This window comes from Falco biarmicus, chromosome 2 (assembly GCF_023638135.1).
Source record: "Falco biarmicus isolate bFalBia1 chromosome 2, bFalBia1.pri, whole genome shotgun sequence".
Lineage (NCBI taxonomy): Eukaryota > Metazoa > Chordata > Aves > Falconiformes > Falconidae > Falco > Falco biarmicus.
Window position 1 is genome coordinate 80,798,324 of NC_079289.1, and position 19,945 is coordinate 80,818,268.

Below are 19,945 nucleotides of genomic sequence, written 5' to 3' on the forward strand. Positions count from 1 at the left end.
ACCCTTAACTTCTCTCTGTCTTCATGTTTGTTAGAGTTGGTAATGCTGCTGGAATGGTGGTCAGGCACAGAGTGCACCTTGTTCTCAGATGAGGCCACGGTGAACACCTTTGGGAAAGAACACGTCATCATCATCTTGAATCACAACTTTGAAATTGACTTCTTGTGTGGCTGGACTATGACAGAGCGCTTTGGCGTGCTAGGGGTACGTGGGGACCATGAGCATTCCCTTCACTGGAGGAGAACAGGTCTATTTAAAACTCATGCATATACAATTTCTTTGCATTTGAGTTTCCAGTCAGAACTCAATCAACTCTTTGTCATTTTAACTTTAATGTCTTTGTTTGATCTTGTACAAATCAGCAAATGACGTGTTTGGATTGTTGTTTTTGTTTTTCTCCAAGAGTTCCAAAGTTCTTGCTAAGAGAGAGCTACTATATGTGCCTCTAATTGGCTGGACGTGGTACTTCCTTGAGATTGTTTTCTGCAAAAGGAAATGGGAAGAAGACAGAGATACAGTTATTGAAGGATTAAAACGTTTAGCTGATTATCCTGAATATATGTGGGTAAGTGTGGATTTCCTCCTCTAGTATCGACTGCTACAAGTGAAATTGTGATGGAGGTACTCATGTGGTACTCTAGTCTTATGTACCAGGAGGAGGTCTGCTTACAATTTCTTTCAAGTGTTGTCAAGCAAAAAACTGAGCTCTGTTTAAGGAGATCTTTTGGGATGTGCTGGTAAAATATTGCTCTGTTTGCCTGTTGGTAAGGGAGGCCATTTGGGAAACAATTTAGAAGCTTGCATAGATAATCAAATGCTTGACCATAACTGATATATTGGGCTTTTGTGCAATACTTGTTAATATTGTCTGAACTTATTTTACCTTAAAAAAAAAAAAAAATCAACATTCTATATTTGACCACTAAATCTATATAACCTTAACCTACATTTTCTGAGGTAGGCTAAAAAGACACATAAACAAAAAAGTCTCTTCTGGAGAAGTCGGTGAATTTGGGGGGGGGGGGGATGCACAGACCATGGATTTTTATAGGAATTTCTTGTTAATATGTTCATTCATCTGTGAAGTTACTGGTTTTCCAAAAAGTCTCTATGAGAACACATGGCAAGCTTACATCTGCTTTTGTCGTTTTTTATTTTGACATTTTTTGAAGTCAAGGGTGAAACATCTATGTTTCATAATGTGCAATGTTGTTAGGTTTTACTGCAGCAACACAGCAGTATAACCAACCTATTAAACTTCTTCTAGCTTTGAATGCAAATATTTTGATGAATTTATTGGTTTGCTTTTATAGCAGCGCATGTAACATGCAGTTATTTGGCTCATAAAACATTTTAAGAGGCTTTTTGTGTATTTTAATTGATTTTTCAATATTATCTAGTACAGCTTGTTAAGATTAATAGTGAAATATTAAGCCTAAGCCTTAACTGGTACATTGTGAACATATAATTTGTGACTTTCTATCATTACAAGGGTATAAAAAATAAGAATTTGGAGAATGTATTTTAAACTACTTAATTGCTTGAATATATAGATAGGACTTACATTTAACATATCCTCCTGATTAGCGTTGGAAAAGAAAAAACCCTACCAATTAAAAAAATCTCAAGATTGTACTTTGGTTGCAGTTCTGTACTTCTTAATGATTCTACGATTGAGGATGAAGGACTAGTCTCTGGGGAAAAAAACCCAGAAAATAGAAATGCAAAATGTAGTCAGCATTGATTATTTAAATCAAGACTTTCTGCTTGGTAATTTAGATCATGATTAAAATTGACTTGAGTAAATCAATTTCCTAATTTTTGTGCATTCCAAATGCAACAATTAGAGCTGCTTGCACAACCTTTCATCTTGAGGTCTTTCTCACACGTGCGTTGCAGTGCCGTCTGTACCTTGCTCGCATACTTGGTCCAGAAGGATCACTGCACCGTTGAGTTGAAGAGCGGTGAGAATTTGGTATAGAGGAGAGCTTGCGTTGCAGACTGGGGTTGAGAAGAGCTTGCGTTGCAGACTGGGGTTGTGATTGCCGTGTTACACTCTGTACCTTGTGCTGTCCTTGCCACTTGATGGTGGTGGTTGGTCAGGTTTTCCTAATGAATGTGCCCTTTCCTAATGAAAGGGCCAAATGAAGGTTGCAGGACCAGTTCCTATTCTCTCACTGCACTCTGGCAGGTCTAACTCTTGTGTCTATGGCTTTGTGGTTTTAACATTCATTTAACTTTATCTTTTGTGGCGCACAGCATGTGGATACACTATAGAGAAAAACTCAAGCATCTGCAGTACTGACAAATAGCACACGTGCAGCAATGCTTTCGATAAGTCTTTCTTTTGAATTGCAATGTTGCAGCGTTGCACGATACTGAGAGTATTAGCGGCCTGCCCTTCTCCCCCTCCATTGCTTGCCTGGGATGCAGAGGTTTGTGTGTTCAAATGCAGCAATATTTCCCTTGCTGGCACAATGGGAATGATGTCCACTTTTCAGAAAGGCATGAGATAAACAGAAAATCATTTTCTCCTTTTGGCTTTGTATTGCTTCTGGTCTCCCTCTTAACTACAGCAGAGGTGATAGAGAGGCGGGAGAAGGGCAGATCGATGTTTTATACTGCTTGAAGTCAGTATGGGAGGATTTAAGTCTTTAATAGTTACTCAGGATACCACAGATACTACAAGATAAACAAGGTAAAAGTTTCAGGGAAAGGCACCATTTTTTATGAACACAACTGATACAAATGCAAAAAAACCCCACCACCAAAAAAACCCCACCCAAACAAAAAAAGCCACAAACAGAAAAGCTTTCAGACAGTTCTCTCTGCAGACGGGTAATTCAGGTGGTACAGTACAAATTTTAAATGAGGTAGCTAATGATTAATATGTTTTTTCCAAAAGTGGTCATGTACTGACATTTGGACTGCTTTTTATGATTTGTTAGAGTAGTCTTATCACCAGCCAGCCAAAGCTTTCAGGGTTTTTTTTCTTTAAGTAAATGTTTCGGGTATAACCATTTGGACTCTTTGCGCCTTAAATTTGGTACTGATGTTGTTAAAATTAAATAGAATTGTAAATGAGTTTTGAGGTGATGCTTATGCCTAATACTTGATAAACAAATTAGACAGTTGAAGTGTGTGTGCATGCATGGGTGTATGTTTATCTTACACAACTTTTCAGTATTCTGCTTGGTTCCTTTTGATCTCAAGATATCGTTGGGTTTGCCTTTTGTCTCGTATTAGTTTCTCCTGTACTGTGAAGGAACTCGCTTTACAGAGACCAAACATCGTATCAGTATGGAGGTAGCTGAATCCAAGGGGTTGCCTAAACTGAAATACCACCTGTTGCCCAGAACCAAAGGTTTCACCACTGCTGTCCAGTGTCTCAGGGGAACAGGTATGGGCAAGCTGCTACTTGTTCTTTGCATTAATTGTAATGTGTTGTTTAGTATACTCTGTGTAGTACAGTGTAGTATACTCTGTTCATTATGTCCATTACAATTACTGAGTTGGCAGTAATAAGCATTCAGCATGTTAACCGTTAATTTGTAAATTGCCACATCGTTCTGATACCGGTCTTAAAAAAAAAAAATAAACCTTTCATGTATGTCATTGTTGCTTAGTTAGTTCATCAAGTTGTCTTGTTTTTTGATAACACACATGCTATGTAGATGGGAATGTCAGGTGGCCGATACAGATAAATACGACATGTAAACACAAAGTAGTGAAAGACTCTGCCACCTGACATCATTAACGCAAGGCTTGCAGAAGGCTCTGTTGCCAACGCAAGGATGCCAGCAGCACAGTTGCTGGAATTGCTGCTATAACAGCCATATTTTCTTTTTTGCAACAGTTTCAGCAGTGTATGATGTAACACTTAATTTCAGAGGAAACAAGAACCCGTCTTTATTAGGAATTCTTTATGGAAAGAAATATGAAGCAGATATGTGTGTAAGGTGAGCATATAATGATGGAGGTGAGCCCTAAGATGTATGCTTTGGCTGCGTGTATTCAGTGTATTCAGATTTTACAGGGAAATGTCCTTTCCTGTAGTCCCCTTTTCCTTGTCCTTCAAGTTTCTCTACAGGCCACAGAGACCCCCCTGTTCCCCCCTGCTTCAGCTGGCTTTTGTGTGAGATCCCATCATAACCACCCAGCGAGTCAGATCACTGGACAGGCTTTTCAGCCTGCGTGTGACCACACTGTCGTTCCAGGGTTTCCCTCTTCTGTGCAGTGAGGACACTTGTCTGCCTTTTCCCCTTCTCTGCTGGGAACAGAAAACCAACTGTTCTGCCCCCTTCCCAGTCCCTGCAAGCATATGCATAGTATAAATAGCCTGTCCAACTTCTGTAGTTTCTTGTAGTAAACAGTGTAAAGCACCATAGCGTGCTAGTTTCTGTCCTTCTCTCACAGTTTGGTGAGCTAATTAGAAGTTAAATAATACTGAAATTCAGACATTGTATGAATGAGGTGGGACATTCCTCATGTTCCTCGTTACTCTTCTGCCTGAAGGAGTAACTGCTAACACCTAACTCCATGCAGCATGTACACATGCTTGCTTTTTCTTGTTTTCTCCTTGCCTTCTGCTTTCAAGGCTTCCTTGTGATCATAAAAACTACCAGCCCTTTCTGCCTGAATTTTCTTTTTTGTCTCTTATGTTTGGGCCTGACAATTGTCCTGGTGGTTCTTTCCACAGTTGTTCTGACAGTTAATTTCTGCTTCTCTGGGGACTTTACCCACACTTTAGAAAACATTGCTACATGCTGGCAATGAGGCTGATGTTTGGTTTTCAAAAGAAAAACAAAAAAAAGCCTTGCTACTTCCCCCCACACCTTTCTCCTCTGGCCTCGGGTCTGTGTGTTGCAGATGCACAACACTGACTCTGTACATAGTCCTAATGAAAGCAGGTGTGTCTTACCAGAGCCTCCAATGGTGAAGGACTTTGTGGGGAATCAGACCAATTATCCATTCTGTCAAGGTGTAGCAGCAACAATTCTGTGGAAGTAATGCTGTGCCAGCGGAGGCAGAGTGCTGCAGCCCTGATGGGGAAGGGAAGGGAAGGACATACGTTCCAGTTCTGTTCTCCGATACTGCAACTTCCACGTTTTAGTCTTTTGGTTGGAAAGAAGGCTGTGGAGGTGATGGGGAGAGAGATCGGGTCACTCATTTGCAAGGGGTTTCATTTTGATTATTTACAGACAGCATAGCAGCTAGCAAAACCGCTGGTCAGGCCGTTAGTTGCCAGCTGTGATTCCATACTGATGGCAGAGGCATGTGGCATGTCTAGCTAGATCTGGGGTATGCATGCGTGGATGTACAATCTGCGTAATTATACATTGAAGAGTGGTTGCATTCAGTTAAATATCTTATGTCTTGCTAATGGACGTGCAAGTTGGTTTTATTTGTTGGTGTGGTAGTGGGAGGAAAGGAGAGAAATGTACTTTTTAATAGTTGTTAGAATAGGTTTGAGTTCATAAAATTCTGTTGAGGATGATGTTGCCAGGTACAATTACTAATGGTACTCGATTAAACTAATGGCTATGTTCAGATAATTTAGATGATTTTAAATATGTTTTTGGAGTGAATCAATGTTCTCAAGATGCTTTTCTACACTTGAAGCTTTTTCTCTGTGTTGGAGGGCAAGCTATGAGAATAAAGGAACTTTTTAACAGTCTGTTTGTTGAAAATTGAACATATATCCATCATGTACCAGCAGACTTAGATTAGCCCAGAGAAAGAAAGCCCGTAAGCTTTTGTTCTTGGTACATGTGTATGCAATCACCTGCGCAGAGGTAAGAAGATTAGCTTTCTGCAGAGGATCCAGTCTTTCTCCTGACCTGGCTCCAGAGGAAATAATCGGTTAAACCACCAAATGTTATTGCTGTGAGTACCCTCTAGCGGTGACAGCAATACATTTTACCAGAAAGCTTTCGGCAAATTACTTTTTACTGAGCTTTTATTGAGCATTATATGCATTAATTGAGCAGCTCTTCCTGTTAGATCTAATGATAGTAAATCTGTAAAATCTGGTGTTCAAATCTTTTATGGGATGCAGAAATTATTAGAAGTGTGCTTGAGTATCTTCCCACTGCTGCTGTAGACTCGAAGGCTTTAGTTCATCCTGTTGAAGTATATTACCTGGTTGAACAGGAGCGAGTCAGTTGTATCTGGGATCGCTGTGCCTAGAGCCCTTCCAGAGGTCACTCATCTGTTCTTAGCGCATTGCTGTAAGAGGGCCCTGCTACAGTCCAAGTGTTGCCAAAATATGTTCAAGCTGAGGGCAAGGTGTGTGCCTACCCTCTACAAACTGAGCAACTTATTTCTGAATTAATCCAGGACTGAGATGTGTGCCACAGAGAAAGGAGACAATACATTTGTGAGCGTGTTAGTGGCCTATCTCAAAAAAGAAAAGAATGCAGGAAAATGGTTGGCTCTTCACCACTAGGAGGAGGCTCTTAAAAGGTGCCTGTTCTCGGTGAGGTCAGGTCAGTACCTGGAGCTGGGCATAATTTTTGTATGCACCCAGAACTGCATGCCTCAGTCTGGAGGGCTGGAGAGGAAGGAGAGAGGCGTGCAGTCACAGACCTTTCCCTTAGAGTTGGTACAAAGTGAACTTTTCATCACCCCTCCCATGCCTTCCAAAATGGGGTTTCCACTAACAAAATGTAACAAACAATTGTCCTGGGGTTTACCACTTGCTTGTGTTTTCCCAGCTTTGGGTGCCTCAGTCTCAGCTCACTGGGAATCAACCAGTGGCAGACCTGGTGAAAGGAGAACAGTGTTTGAATGGGAGATGCTTGTTTTGCTAATGTGCTGTGAAACTGATAGGAGCTTGTACAGTTTATTCCATCTTAGGAATCTGAGGTTTTAGGTGGAGAATCGGGTGTTCTCTTAAGTCCCAGTTCTTCTCTGTATTTGGGACCTCTGCCATCAGTGACAGTATTACCTGTAGTTTATGTCCTTCACTGAATGGAAGATCTTCTCTAGTAGAGGTCTAACATCAAATACCTGGGCTGTCCATTAATTCTTTTTTTTTGGTGGTCTTTTTGTTTCCTTTTTTAATCTCTCTACTATACTAGGAGATTTCCTCTGGAAGATATCCCTCAAGATGAAAAGGAAGCTGCAAACTGGCTTCATAAGCTTTACCAGGAAAAGGTAAACAGCTTTGCTTTGCTTTTCTTTGCTTTTCTCTCTTTCGGGACTTTACAGGAATAGCGTATTAAGGCACTGAGTAATGCATACTATTCCACTGGGTGAAGAGGAGAGATGGAAATATTATGTATAATTAGGCAGCCATCCCTCAAACTGCTGGAAGAAGCAGTACAGAAGAGGCCCTTGGCCATGGAGGGCTGACTAGTAAGTAGGTCTTAAATTGCTGGGAAGCACAACAAAATTCAGAGATATGCCTGAGTTGCAGAAGACTAATAGCAATCCACTCTCTCTCTACATTCTTCAGCTCTTAGGTCTCTGTCATACATTTCTAAAAGCTCTGTTTTTCCTATGGATGTTTTTAGGCACTCAAGAGTGACAACTGTCTGTCAGGGACAGCCAGTCCTGGCTCTTAGCTGCAGTTGTCTTTTGCTTTTATTTCTTCCACTGTCACTTTCCTTCTGCCTCCTGGTAATACCTCTGCAGTGGTGTGTGACATGGTACAGACAGTCCCTGGGATCTGCTGCCAGGGACTGGTGTAGCACATAGCCAGCATGCCTTCAAACAGCTCAAAGCTTTTCCGTGTCTTTTCTTTCTTCACCTTAGATGGTTAATTTCTTGACCACAGATTTAACAATTCGGGGGGTGGGGGGGGAGAACTGTAACGTTGCCCAACCCTAATCGGTGGATTGTTGAACTTGAGATATGCATCTTGGGTTTTGTGTCGCTTATCTTCGTGGGAAAACAGAGGAGCACAGAAACTTCAACTGTGCTGCAGCATTGTCAAGTTTAGGCTTAGTCTGTAGGTATGCAGCAGTTCTGAGCTTTGCTTTGTTAATTTTAACCTAATTTGTTTGAATACCTAAGTCTAATTCAATTAAGGGGAGGTCAGTTATCTTACAAAGAGCAGTAACTATCATCATCTCTTCCCACCTCCCATTAGTAAACGTATCAAACTAGCTTGTGGGTCAGCATAATATGGGATTAGAGAGCTTAAATAAATGTGGGATCCTTGAGTCCCACCTCCTGCTGTCAGGGATGTGCCATCATGTAATTCCCTTGTGAAAAGGCCCTTAGATGCAGGAATTCCTTCTGACATGGCCCGGCTGGAGGAGCAGACCTTAAGGTGTATGTTACAGGGGCGATCTTTGCTCTGTTACACAGTAAATGCAGAGCTAAGCAGATGCAGCACAGAGCATTCCCTTCACTTGGTGCCATTCCTCAGGCAGAGTGGTCTGCTTTGCGGATGGAGGGCTTCGTTGGCTGTACCTCCGTTCAGCTTTGGTGTGAGGTGTTGGCCGGGGAGGCATTACTTGCATCTGTGGATGTTTTATATATTGATCTTATGGTGGCAGCAGTATGTTGTAACTGGAATCCTTAAAGTGCTCTTCCCCCACAGAGGGTGTGTCCTCAGAAGGCTGTGTTACTGGCAACACCTTGCAGGTCTTAGCCCTTTGTAAGGGAAGCTAAAAGAAAAACAGCTGAAGTGGGGAAAAATAATAGCCAAACTTCAGCCATCCTCAGTAATAGTTTGGAAACCTTACAGAATATTCTTACAAACTGAGGGAAAACTGTGGGCCTGCTGTTCCTTTGAGTGATGTTTCATGATTGCATCGCTCTGCAGGCACAGCTGAGGATGCGGCTGCTTTGTTGACATTTTGGGGTAATGGCTGGCATAGTGCTGTCTTTGCTGGTTAGCTTGTGCTTTGCCTTCCTTTTCTGGCTGTATATACAGCATTTTTCTGCTGTGCTTCGCTAAATCATGCTGACCTTTCTGGAAGTAAAAACGAAAAGAAAAAGCATCCAGCAGAGAGGCGGGTGGTGTCTGAACCGGCCTCTGGCCTGACACTGCCCTGAATTCCAAAGCAATTAAGAGAAGAGATGAAGGTATTTGGTAGTGGAGAGGCTGATATGGTTTCAGTTTCTGATGGTGGCCAAGATTGCCTTCAAAGGGCTAATGCGGTAGTCTCGGCAGTCAACAGAAATGTTCAAATTCAAATAAATGACAGCAGATGGAGATGGATGCTGCGTGCTCTTAATAGGTATTTGCCACAGGTACTGTCCTTGGTGTTGTCCTGGAATTGACTAGCCTTGGATTGCTTGGTGCTAGCATTATGAACCAGTTTTCTTCTGTCTTCTCTTTCTCCCAGGATGCTTTGCAAGAGATGTATAATCAGGAAGGCATATTTCCTGGCCAGCAGTTTAAACCTCCTAGGAGACCATGGACTCTCCTAAACTTCCTTTTTTGGGCCACAGTTCTCCTCTCTCCTCTCTTCACATTTGGCTTTGGAGTTTTTGCAAGTGGATCACCTCTCCTTATCCTCGCATTCCTGGGACTTGTTGGAGCAGGTAATAAAAACAGATAAGATGCTATGCCCAGAGCAGCATGTAACTAAGTTCTGTGTATTAATTGATAGGAATGGGGCTTGCAGAAGAGTACTTGGAGCTTGCTCTGTAGTCTTTATATTGTATAGCATTTTTATTATTTCAAAAGCTTTAATCCAGGCAGGCTTGCCTTCATGTTGTAGGAAATATGTATAGCAATCAATAGCAAGTGATTCTTGTAGCCTATTATGGTGCCTGAAGGAGAAAGTACTTCTACTGCACACCTTGTCTGTGAATAAAAAAACACAAACAAACCCCCCCAACCCCCACCAAAAACCCGAACAAAAAGTCCCACCCAAAACCCAAAGGAGGGTGGAGGGGTTATGCTTCAGTATTGATACTACTTGTTGTGTTAATCATCATAGAAGCATTAATTACATATTTAAATCTGGATTGTCCTTTTTTAGTGGGGTCTGACCTGTGATCCATGTACAGTCCTATACAGCACACTGTTGGTCTGTAGTCACTAGTGTCTTCAGGATTGGGTTAACTCATGTTGGCTCTGCTTGTGTGTTTAAATGTAACTTCCTAAATCCTTGAACTGGTTTTAATATGCCTCCCGTTTCTCTGTTGTGTTTTAAAGCTTCCTTTGGAGTTCGTAGACTGATAGGAGTAACTGAAATAGAAAAAGGCTCCAGCTACGGCAACCAAGAATTCAAGAAAAAGGAATAACTGACGGCTGCAGTTCAGCACATGTAACCAGACTATGGTATCCAATTAACTTCAGTTAAAAAATGACAACAAACACTTAGAAACTATCTTTTTCTTAATAACTGATGACTAATATTAATGAATAAAACTTGAGCCAAGAATGAAGAAGTTGGAGGCATCAACTGAAGAGAACACATCAACTTTCTGGCTGTTTAAGGATTACTGTAGTCAAACTATGGGAGAAAATCTGGGTTGGGGTGGAAGAAACAACTAATTTTTCTTGATTTGTTGGGGGACTTGGGGGTGGGGGGGAGAAAAGAGGGCATTGGCCATGGCCACATGCATCTTCAGATGACTGAATACACTGGTTTCTGTCAAGAGCACTACACTCACTTTTACAACAGGAGCCATTGAATGTTTCCTCTTGCTAAAGCCAACGTAATGTTTGTTGATTTCCAACTTTTTTTATTAATAAGCCAGAAAAAAAACCAACCCTTCTTAAATTAACTGACAGATGTTCGTTGGGTTAGAGTCATTTTGGAAAGGTTGTGTTGTCATGGCTACAGAGGAAATCCTATTTGTATGTTACACTGATACTTTTTATTTTCAGGCAATGTCTTAAAACTTCCGTGATGTGAGAGAATGGATAGCGGAGTTTGGAAGCAGTGTGTTATTGATCGGCACATACCATAGAACAGATCCACTAGTATTAAAACAGTATAAAATTCTCACCATTTCTCCTGTTAACTGCTCAAGGCTGTTTAATTTCAAAATAGTACTTCAGTCTTGAGTGTTGTTTTCCCTGTTTCACATCATACATGTATGATAATTATGAATCTGTTTGGGCCTGTTTTGTTTTCTGAATTAATGGTGACTGTGCGATTTGGAGTTGTGCAAAGAAGGAAATTTATCCAATTGTCCTGATGTTTTCTCTTTTTATTTCTGTTCTCATCTCTCATCACCGAAGTCCAGTTCAGCCAACCTCTCTCAGTAAACTGGAAGGCAGCAGCAGAAACAGGCACAATAATTTTCAAAACATCTTTTACAAAACTTTGAACAGGAGAGGTCTGTAGTGATCAGTTTCAAATACTGGCATCTGTTGAACATGTAATGAGAGTTTTGACGTTGACTCAAATGGGGCCAGGATCTTACCCTGTGTGCTGTAATAACAGGGTGTGCTGCACTTTCTACTTAGTCGTGCTTTAGATGTTAATGTGAAGTATATTGCAAGGTGAGCTGTGCTGTAAAGCATTAGAAAGAGTACGGGGTCTCTTCAGGGATTTTAAATATCTTTAGTTTTGCTTGTTGACCTTTTGGTTTTTTTCACTGAAATTAGAGATCAGAATAATGGCTGTACCTCTCTGGGGGTTTTTTTTCTTTTTTTTTCTTTCTTTTTCCCTCTTTCCTCTTTTACAAACACACATTCTGAGATTTTTGTAGATTATTGCCGTATGCATAGCTGGAGAATTATTTGCAAAGAGAGGGGAACTATCTGTATGTTCAAGTCTGAAGGCCACAATCTGCATTTGGCTACACTCAGAAGTTGGTGAAATGGGCTGCAGATCTACAGCTGAGGGCAGAAGCTGACCCTTGGGGTCTGTATTTTTAACCCAGCTGCAACTAGAGTATTTAGCTCACTTTTGTAAAGAGCAGACCTTATCAAAGCACTGGTCGTTATTTTAATCTTTGCTCTAGTAACCAAGATAAGAGAGTAATAATTTACCTTCTTCTCGGAGCTATTCTAACTGTTGGAATGTAACCTCTTCTCCCACAGGTTTTTCTGCTTTCAAACACTGGAAGAGCAATTTTGTAACTTAGAAAAATATTTTACTTGGGGTCATTATTCACTGTTCTGTCATGCGCTTGATTTTTATTTGTGGTCTTTTCAACAACAGGATTTGAAGGATGACCTATGTTGTCTGATTCCTGTTAGACTCATCCTCACCAAATCATTGTACCCCTAGCCCCAGCATTAGTACGTCATCTTTGTCCCCTCGAGAAATCTCCCCTAAGATAGGGGATGCAAAACTGTTGTTAATGTTAGTGGAATTTGGAATAATATGCTTTGGGAATTAAGAACAGAGCCCAGCCGTGACTCTCTTTTCCTTACTGGATTTTTCTGTGCTACTCTGTCTTTAAATATGGTTAGATTTCCAAATGCTGATAAAGGTAACTGACTTTTCCCTGTTTTTTAACCGGAGGACTAAAAGCAATGGGCTTTTCTTTCTTGTCTTTATTCTTTTTTTCTTATGTAATTCAGTAATGGATGTAATTCTCGCTTCTTAGAAGGATGTTACAAATGCTGTATACTTGCTTTCTGAAGATGATGTTGAGCATGTATAAATTGTACTGGCTTAGCAGAGTGAGGCTTGCAAAGCAGGCTGACCATTGACTATGTTTTATACCTACATTTTGAGCGGTATATTAATGGGCATGACAAGAATTTCACAAAATAGATCCTTTAATGCTGAGAAGAGGGGAGATTGTGAAAGGATTTCTCTCTATGGAATTTTCTCCTCTTAGTGCATGTAACTCCCTATTTGGAATCATGGGATTAGTGCATGTACAGCAAGGGGAGAATAATCAACATTTCATATTTTCTCTTCATAACTTACTGGTCATGCTTTCTTTTTGAAAATATAATAAATACATCATCAGTTACTTAAATTTTGCTCTTCTAAACAGACATATCAGTAACTATTTGGAAACCTGAAATATACAGCAATGCACAAAACAGTACAAAACCAACACAAATATCTTCATTTTGCATTTTATCCCCTCAAATAGGGGGTTTTATACACACATGCGTGCACACATAACACAGAGTATGTATAAATTAAAATGACTGGAAATAGCTGAAATTATTGTCACTAATGAAGATTATTAGGTGGCTTGGATTGGAAAAGTGAGCATAGATTTTATATCTTATTTTCTTCTGGTTTAATAGAACATAGCTTGTATATTTGACTACCAAGCCCTTTTAAGAGCAATAATAAACAAAAATATATCATTATTTTCGTCTTTTGCTTTTACAGCCATGCTAGGTTTAATAAACTTGAAACTGTAGGAGCATTTTCTCTCTCCACCTTTCAAAACTTTCATTTATTGCTTGATTGTTTAGACTAAACACCAATTTTCTCCAGTATGGACTTGCAAACTGACTGCCATGGAGTTCAGCATTGACTCCAAAGATAAACGGTTCTCAGACTGTTATGGACAGATGCTTTGCTCTTAGCCTTGGCAGCACTTGTCATTGTTGTGAAGAACAAAGAAGTTGCTCTCAAAGTGGGATTTGCAGTTCCAAGGTAGCATCGCGTTGAGCTGTCTTAAGAACATGGTGAGAGAGCTTGGAGACTGCTGGCGTTGTGGCATCCTTCAGTTAGGAAGGCACAAGAAGCTGATGCTGAAGAATGGCTGGATAACTGGTATCCAGAAGTCTTGGCTCAGTAGGGATTACAGTTCTCTATTGCTCATTGTGGGCTGAATCTGCTCTTGCAATTGACTTTGCATCACTGAGCAAAATATCTGTCTCTGGCACAAAGAGCATGGGCAATGTTCCTTTGTTCTGCTTTAATTTATCTCGAAGGGCTCTACACTTAATTGCTGACCAATGAGTATGACTATTACCTTTGTCCTAATTGCCTAGTATCCACAGAAGTGAGTGTGTCTGCTAACTTCCACACGATGCCACTTGTCTCCGTCACTGATGTCTGTGTATTTGCTTGCCTCTGTTTTCTGCAGATGGTTCCGTTATGACCTCTTAGCTGGAACTTGGAGCTTTCCAGTTCAACCAGTCCTATAGAAATTCCCTCACATAACTGAGGTTTTTTTTCCTCCTGCATTTTGGCGCTGGTTGATGTGCTCAGTAGGTCTGAAGTGACACGCTTGTGTTTAAGCTGCGGTAGGTGATAGTGCAGCTTTGCTGCTTCAGAGCAAAACTTTTATTGGGAAAGAGAAGTCCTTCCCAGGCCTCCTCACATAGGCCTTCACTACCTAGTAACTGGTCCCTCTGGATTGATGAAACCAGTGTTAGAAGAGAGCTGGGACAAGGTCTTTGCTAATAGCTGGAGTAACTACCAAGCAGAGGTTACTGCACCTCAGATAATTGCTAAAGGTACAGCTTCTGACGGGGACTAACCCAAAACCTGGTTTTGCTTCATGTACGTTTTGATTAAAGAAACATAGGGCTGGAAGCTTTTAATAATGCTGAGTTCACACTACACAGAGCATTTCGGATTGAAGGCAGGTAACATTCACCTGTTTTGGCATCTTGGAAAAGTGTGTATTAAGAAGTCGTAAGGCCAAGATTGGACAGACCTCGCCCAAGTGTTGCATTCAGATGCTGGAGGCCAATGCAGATAAGAGTGAAGAATCCATTCCTACATTTCCTTTGAAAATCAAATGCAACAGCGTAACTCAGCATCTCCTAGATGCCCGAGAGCTTACGTTTCTTGGTGTGAAGTTCCTGGTTCGCAGCAGATGATTACTACACGTTCTGGTTTATGCCTGTAGAAAGAAACCCATCCCTATAATGGTAATGCTGAATTTGTACTTTGAGCTGGTTTGCCGCAGCTACTTGCTTCTGTATTTCTGAAACTTGACTGTAATGGGCTGCTCCAGCGCTGCCAGTGCTGGGGGAAGCCGGGATTTGAAGCAGGTGGCAGCTGTGCTGAGAGCTGCAAGGTGTGTCGCTGAAGGAAGGTGGAACACTGCAAAGTGCATCGCTGGAAGGAGGAAGAACACCAACAGGTCTGGCCAAATTCTTGTCCTGAGAAAATTGAGTGATTGCCAGGAGCTTTGCAAACCAGAGATGTGTGTAATGTGAGTAGGCAAACTCAGACTCTAATATGAATGTGAAACCTCCCTGTGACAACTTGCAAGGTAGTCCTTGCCACGCGGGGTCAGAATTTGTTTTAAGGGCTTGTTACAGTTAGCAGCTCTTACTCGGCCAGGCTTCCCCCTGTTTATCTCAAAGACTGCGTTTATCTGATTGTCTCGGCAATCTCTGCATCAAAAGCCTTGCGGATTGTTGGTTTTGGGTTTTTTTACTTGCTGTGGTTTTGAGGGAAGACGTCCTGGAAGTCAGTGTTACAGGGTCTGCACCACATTTAGTAGCCACCAGAAAATGTCAGGAAAGTATTTCATACTTCGGAATTGGGGAGACAGTGGATTGGCATCTGTAAGACAAACATGTCACGTTTCTCTTGTCCTCAGCCTCTCTAGGTTTATGGAAAGCTGCCTGTATTTCTTAAAATGTGATACCTGCAGTTACAAGCCATTCCTTGGGTTTTGAAACTGTGAAGAAAATGAATTTGTGCACTTTCACTGTTGAGAGTACTTGAGTGCAGCTGATTGTCTACTTCTACAAAGCTTTACGTTAGCAGAAGCAGTATCTTATCTTTTGAAGATGAAATTACTTTAAAGATAGACACTTTAGCAGAAACCAGATTATAATAGGACTTCTAAGACATAAATTGGAAGTATTCTTTAGCGTGAGGGCTACCACCACCAATTTGCAGTCTTACATAGGTTTTCTTTCTTTCCTTTGATTATTTTTATTTTGGCCACTGTGCATTTTCAAGGAACACACACTAATTTACTAGTCACACTAAAATCTAATTTGCAAAGGGAGGAAGAGTGGGCAGCAGAGGCTAATCAGGAATGAATTACTTTTTTCCCCTAAGGATGAACTGGTTCTGTGGAGCTCCTTTATTATGTGCATGTGCATCTGTGCAGAGAGCCAAGCCGCATCCCTTTGTATTATTTTGCTTCAGCTTTGTCAGAGCTGTACCTTGTGACAAGTGAATGCTACTTGCCTGAACACCAGGCAGCCAGTGTCAGCTGGCATGTCGCTCACTCCTAAAGATCACCAGCAAGTACTGTAGCTTTAATGAAAACCTCTCTGAGAAAACACCGTTCTTAACCTGATTGATTTGTTACACTTCCCTCCAAATGACAAGTTTGTAAGTACTAGATGATCATTATTAGCCAAATCTAACAAGTAATAAAACTGTAATACAGGGTATGCATTTACTGTGCATGTGTATATATTTTTGTACATTTTTACAGTTATTTCCTACACTTGATTTTATGACGTTCAGAAGAGGTGCATCAATCTGGTTAAAAATAAGAAGCTATTAAGAAGACCCAACCCTGTCACCTGCTGTAGTTTCTACTAAGTACTGTGCCCAAACAAATACGCAGATTTACAGTGCTATGCAAATATTACTTTGTAAGTTGTCTCTTAAATTTTGCTTAAGTAGTTCACGCTGTTTTTACTGGGCTTTCAGAAAAAGATTAACGCAAAAAACTCATCTTGTAAAATAAAATAGCTTTGGCTGTGTAAAAGTACTGTATATTAAGAATTTCATTCATGCTTTCAGTTGCTTATTTTAACTGTACATGATTTTGTACATAATATGCTGGCATAGAGGGTTTTTTAATTGTGCTTGAATGAAAATGGATGACTGCCCGGTGTCTGGTTTTGGTGATATTACTGAGAAAGTAGCTGATAATGTAACTGTTAAAGGAGGATTTCACACAGATGTGGGTACCCCTAGCTTGCTTTAATCACAACTCAGGGCTGGGCCACCACCTCGGTAGTTGGCCGAGTACAAAGAGATGCAGCACAGCTTAGATACACTGATCAGATCATTAGTCAGTGTCCAAGGTTTTTAGGAGTTTCCTTTGGTCTTACCAGCTCTGGAATCCATCACCCGATCCTGTCCCTGTTGATTCATCTATTTGTTCCAGTCTCTGCCTTGGTTTCGGGGTCGTCCTCAGATCACGATCTTCTTTCTGCCTGCTTTAACTCACACAATCCTTCAAGCACACTTAAGTCTTTGAACAAGCAATGCCTGTTCATCTATATTAATTTTTCTAAAGCTGTCTGCATTTCAGAAAGCACCTGCGTAAACAAATTGATCATCTATTGCTTTTCTATTCTCCTACTGATTAACTTGACTGGGTTTTAAACCGGCCTTGGATTAGGGCTATGCAAGGCCTGAGGCCTGGTTATGCCGGTTAGCAGCTTCAGCACTTAAAGAAAATGCAGTTTGAATCAAGAAATTTAAACGACTGGGAGATCTGCATCCTTTTCCCATTTGCTACTCTGGGTTTTGTACCTAAATATGTACTAAGGGCTATTTTTCTTTTTGCTTTGGTGGTTTTATTTCCATTCATGCTTTTTGGTCTCAGTCCTGCAGACTGATCCATGTGTCTGCAGCAGTAACCTGGGTGGATCATTATGTCGGGGCTGCAAGTAAAGAAAATTTTAACCCTCTGCCGTTCCCTGCACTAAGCCCATCATGGAGAGCTGTGGCAGGACAGTGCATCACTGTAGCATTTATAGAAGCAGTACATAAAAGTTTTACATGGCTCCTCCAAATGACTGGGGTGAGGGGAAGGATGTTCCTTTCCTGAGAATCCACCAAAGTAAACCCAAAGCTGTATGATCTGAGAAGCTGAGACTCCAGCAGGGTAAGCTGGCTATATGGATAGATGCTGTAGATTAAAACCAGTTTTTCAAATCTGACATCTTCTAAGTTTCTGTGTTTCACTGGAAGATGAAGACCTCTCCCCTTCCTCAGCTCATACACTTCCACCTGAAAGCAAGACCCACTGGAAGATCACTTGGCGTTGTTGCTCCCTTCCCCATACCTTTATCAGAAAGCTGCCCCACAGAAGCAGATCTCTACAATTTTTGCCTCTAGTATACCCCCGGCCTGCCTCTGTACATGCTCGGTCCCAGAAGACATCAGCTCTTCAGGACGCTTATGCCCATAACAAATGACACATGTGTGATAATACCACGTTCCTCTGTCATCTTTTTGCTAGACTGCAAGCACAAGAGTTCTTGGTTTCTCCTGTTTTCCCTTCCCTGATCCTTTGCTCCTTTGAATAGTTTAGGTTGTGCTGAGCTGCCTTAAGATGACACATCAGCTGCACCGTGCGTCACTCGAGGGGCAGACCTTTTTTGTGGAGAGGATGGGCTCTGGTTCTATGAGTACACAAGTAGAAACCTCTTTCCTGTTACTTCCTAGTTTGCATAAATGCAGGTTTTCTTACCTCTCCATTGAATCTCCTCATATCCATAACTCATTTTTAGAGGCCAATGCTTTTGATCTGGAAATATTTATGCTCTGTTTCAGGACTATTTTTTTCAGCTTTAAGGTGAAAAATATGGGTTGAAGTTTTTATCAGTGCAGCATAACAAAGAATTCATTTGGTTAAGGTGGTCTTACCCTTAGTTACATGCATGCAAAAGCCAAGCCATGAAAAGCAAAGCCCCAGCTGATGGCAGAGCTCTGTTCCTGAATGTCTGTTGTCTTGCCATGCGCTACAGCAGAGACGTTCCTGTTAATTCTTTTCCTCAGAGAGATCTGTCTTCTGTCATTGCCTATCCGCCTGCCCTTCTGCAAGTCCTCTTCCCTAAACTGCATTCTCTTTTTGAACCAGTCCGTGTCAGACATCACAACTACACGTACTGGACAAGCAAAGCAGCTGGCAGTGGGCTGAGTGGACAAGGGCAGGTTAATGGGGCAGCGTGCCACCACAGCGTTGGACAGCCAGTGCTGCATAAGGTAGCTGTGGAAATGGAAGAAAACATGTATTGCTTTGATGAAGGCACGGGGAACGTTATGTGGTTTGTTTCTGTACTAAGCAGTGACCTTTAGGTTGTGGGAGTTTCTTACACACCCTCTCTTTAAATTGCAGACCCAGTAAGAAGTTGACTGTGGTGGTGGTGGCAGCACTTTCTGGGTGTAGTTCTTCTAGGTTCCTTGACCTCACTTACTGCACCCTTTTTCTTCCAATAGGGCATTAATATATTTGGGAAAACAGCCTGAAATTCCATAAAAGCAGTGCTGTGTTCTCAACACCAGATGCAATCGGCTGCTGCGCTGGGGTTGAGCCCATGTTTCAGATGTGCTGTGCTCCTGGCTGCAGTTACGTTGGGCAGAGGGCTTTTGGGGGGAGGAACAGCTGAATGCACTTTGTACATACTTCTAAGACTGGAACCTGTTCCTGAGAGGGTTGAGAGAGTCCATCTATGAGACAAAACTTTATGTAAGTGTAACAGATTTTATAGGTAGGCACAAGCTTAATAACTGTGGTATGGGTTAAGGAAGTACTCTTCTGAATTTTGCCACCTTATGGATTCACATCCATGAACCTAGAATATTTATATATTTCTATCTATCTATCTATATATTTATATATGTATCTGTCTATATAGATAGAGATCTGTCAGAAACCAATACCCTCTGACTGGGTTCTTTTAGATACCACACATATGGAGGGCGCAGTGTTTCATTCCCCCTGTGCTGGTCTGCCTGACTCGGGGAGATGTTTGCACTACCAGTTGATCTGCTCAAGCGCTGATAGCTGTTTATCTAAAGCAAAGGCCACCCTCTGGTCCCCTCTGTGTTGAGCTAAAGTCACCTTGCTTTGCAACAGCTGCAGTCAATCACACCCTGTGTTGTTCCCTGAGCTTCACAGGCACATCACCCTTGTCCATCTCCACTGAGCCTTCTTCCCTTCTCTAGGGCTTTATTGGTCAGCGATGATGATATCATATATGATATCAGTATATCATATGATATATGGTATCATATCAATATATTGTATGAGATAGATATATATAAATATCCCCTATAATGCCAACGTCTTTATGTTCTTGCTGTGATAAAAGCACGTGCCAAAGGGGCAGGGCTGGGGTGGGCTATATGGTGAGCTGCCGGGGCTGGAGCTGTGCCGC

The 19,945-nt window shown here is 41.4% G+C and overlaps 1 protein-coding gene across 10 annotated transcripts in view; it reads left to right on the top strand.

Annotated features, from left to right (window-relative positions):
• The window catches only part of AGPAT3 (1-acylglycerol-3-phosphate O-acyltransferase 3), a 94,090-nt gene extending 80,889 nt beyond the window's left edge, over positions 1 to 13,201 (top strand). For all 10 annotated transcript variants that reach the window (XM_056328619.1, XM_056328618.1, XM_056328623.1 and 7 more), the window contains 7 exons: positions 35 to 204; positions 404 to 565; positions 3,247 to 3,400; positions 3,857 to 3,959; positions 7,083 to 7,158; positions 9,303 to 9,501; positions 10,121 to 13,201. In XM_056328619.1, the coding sequence (XP_056184594.1) occupies positions 35 to 204; positions 404 to 565; positions 3,247 to 3,400; positions 3,857 to 3,959; positions 7,083 to 7,158; positions 9,303 to 9,501; positions 10,121 to 10,209 (953 nt within the window). In that variant the 3' untranslated portion in view covers positions 10,210 to 13,201. The remainder of the gene's footprint in view (positions 1 to 34; positions 205 to 403; positions 566 to 3,246; positions 3,401 to 3,856; positions 3,960 to 7,082; positions 7,159 to 9,302; positions 9,502 to 10,120) is intronic.
• The last annotated feature ends 6,744 nt before the right edge of the window (positions 13,202 to 19,945 follow it).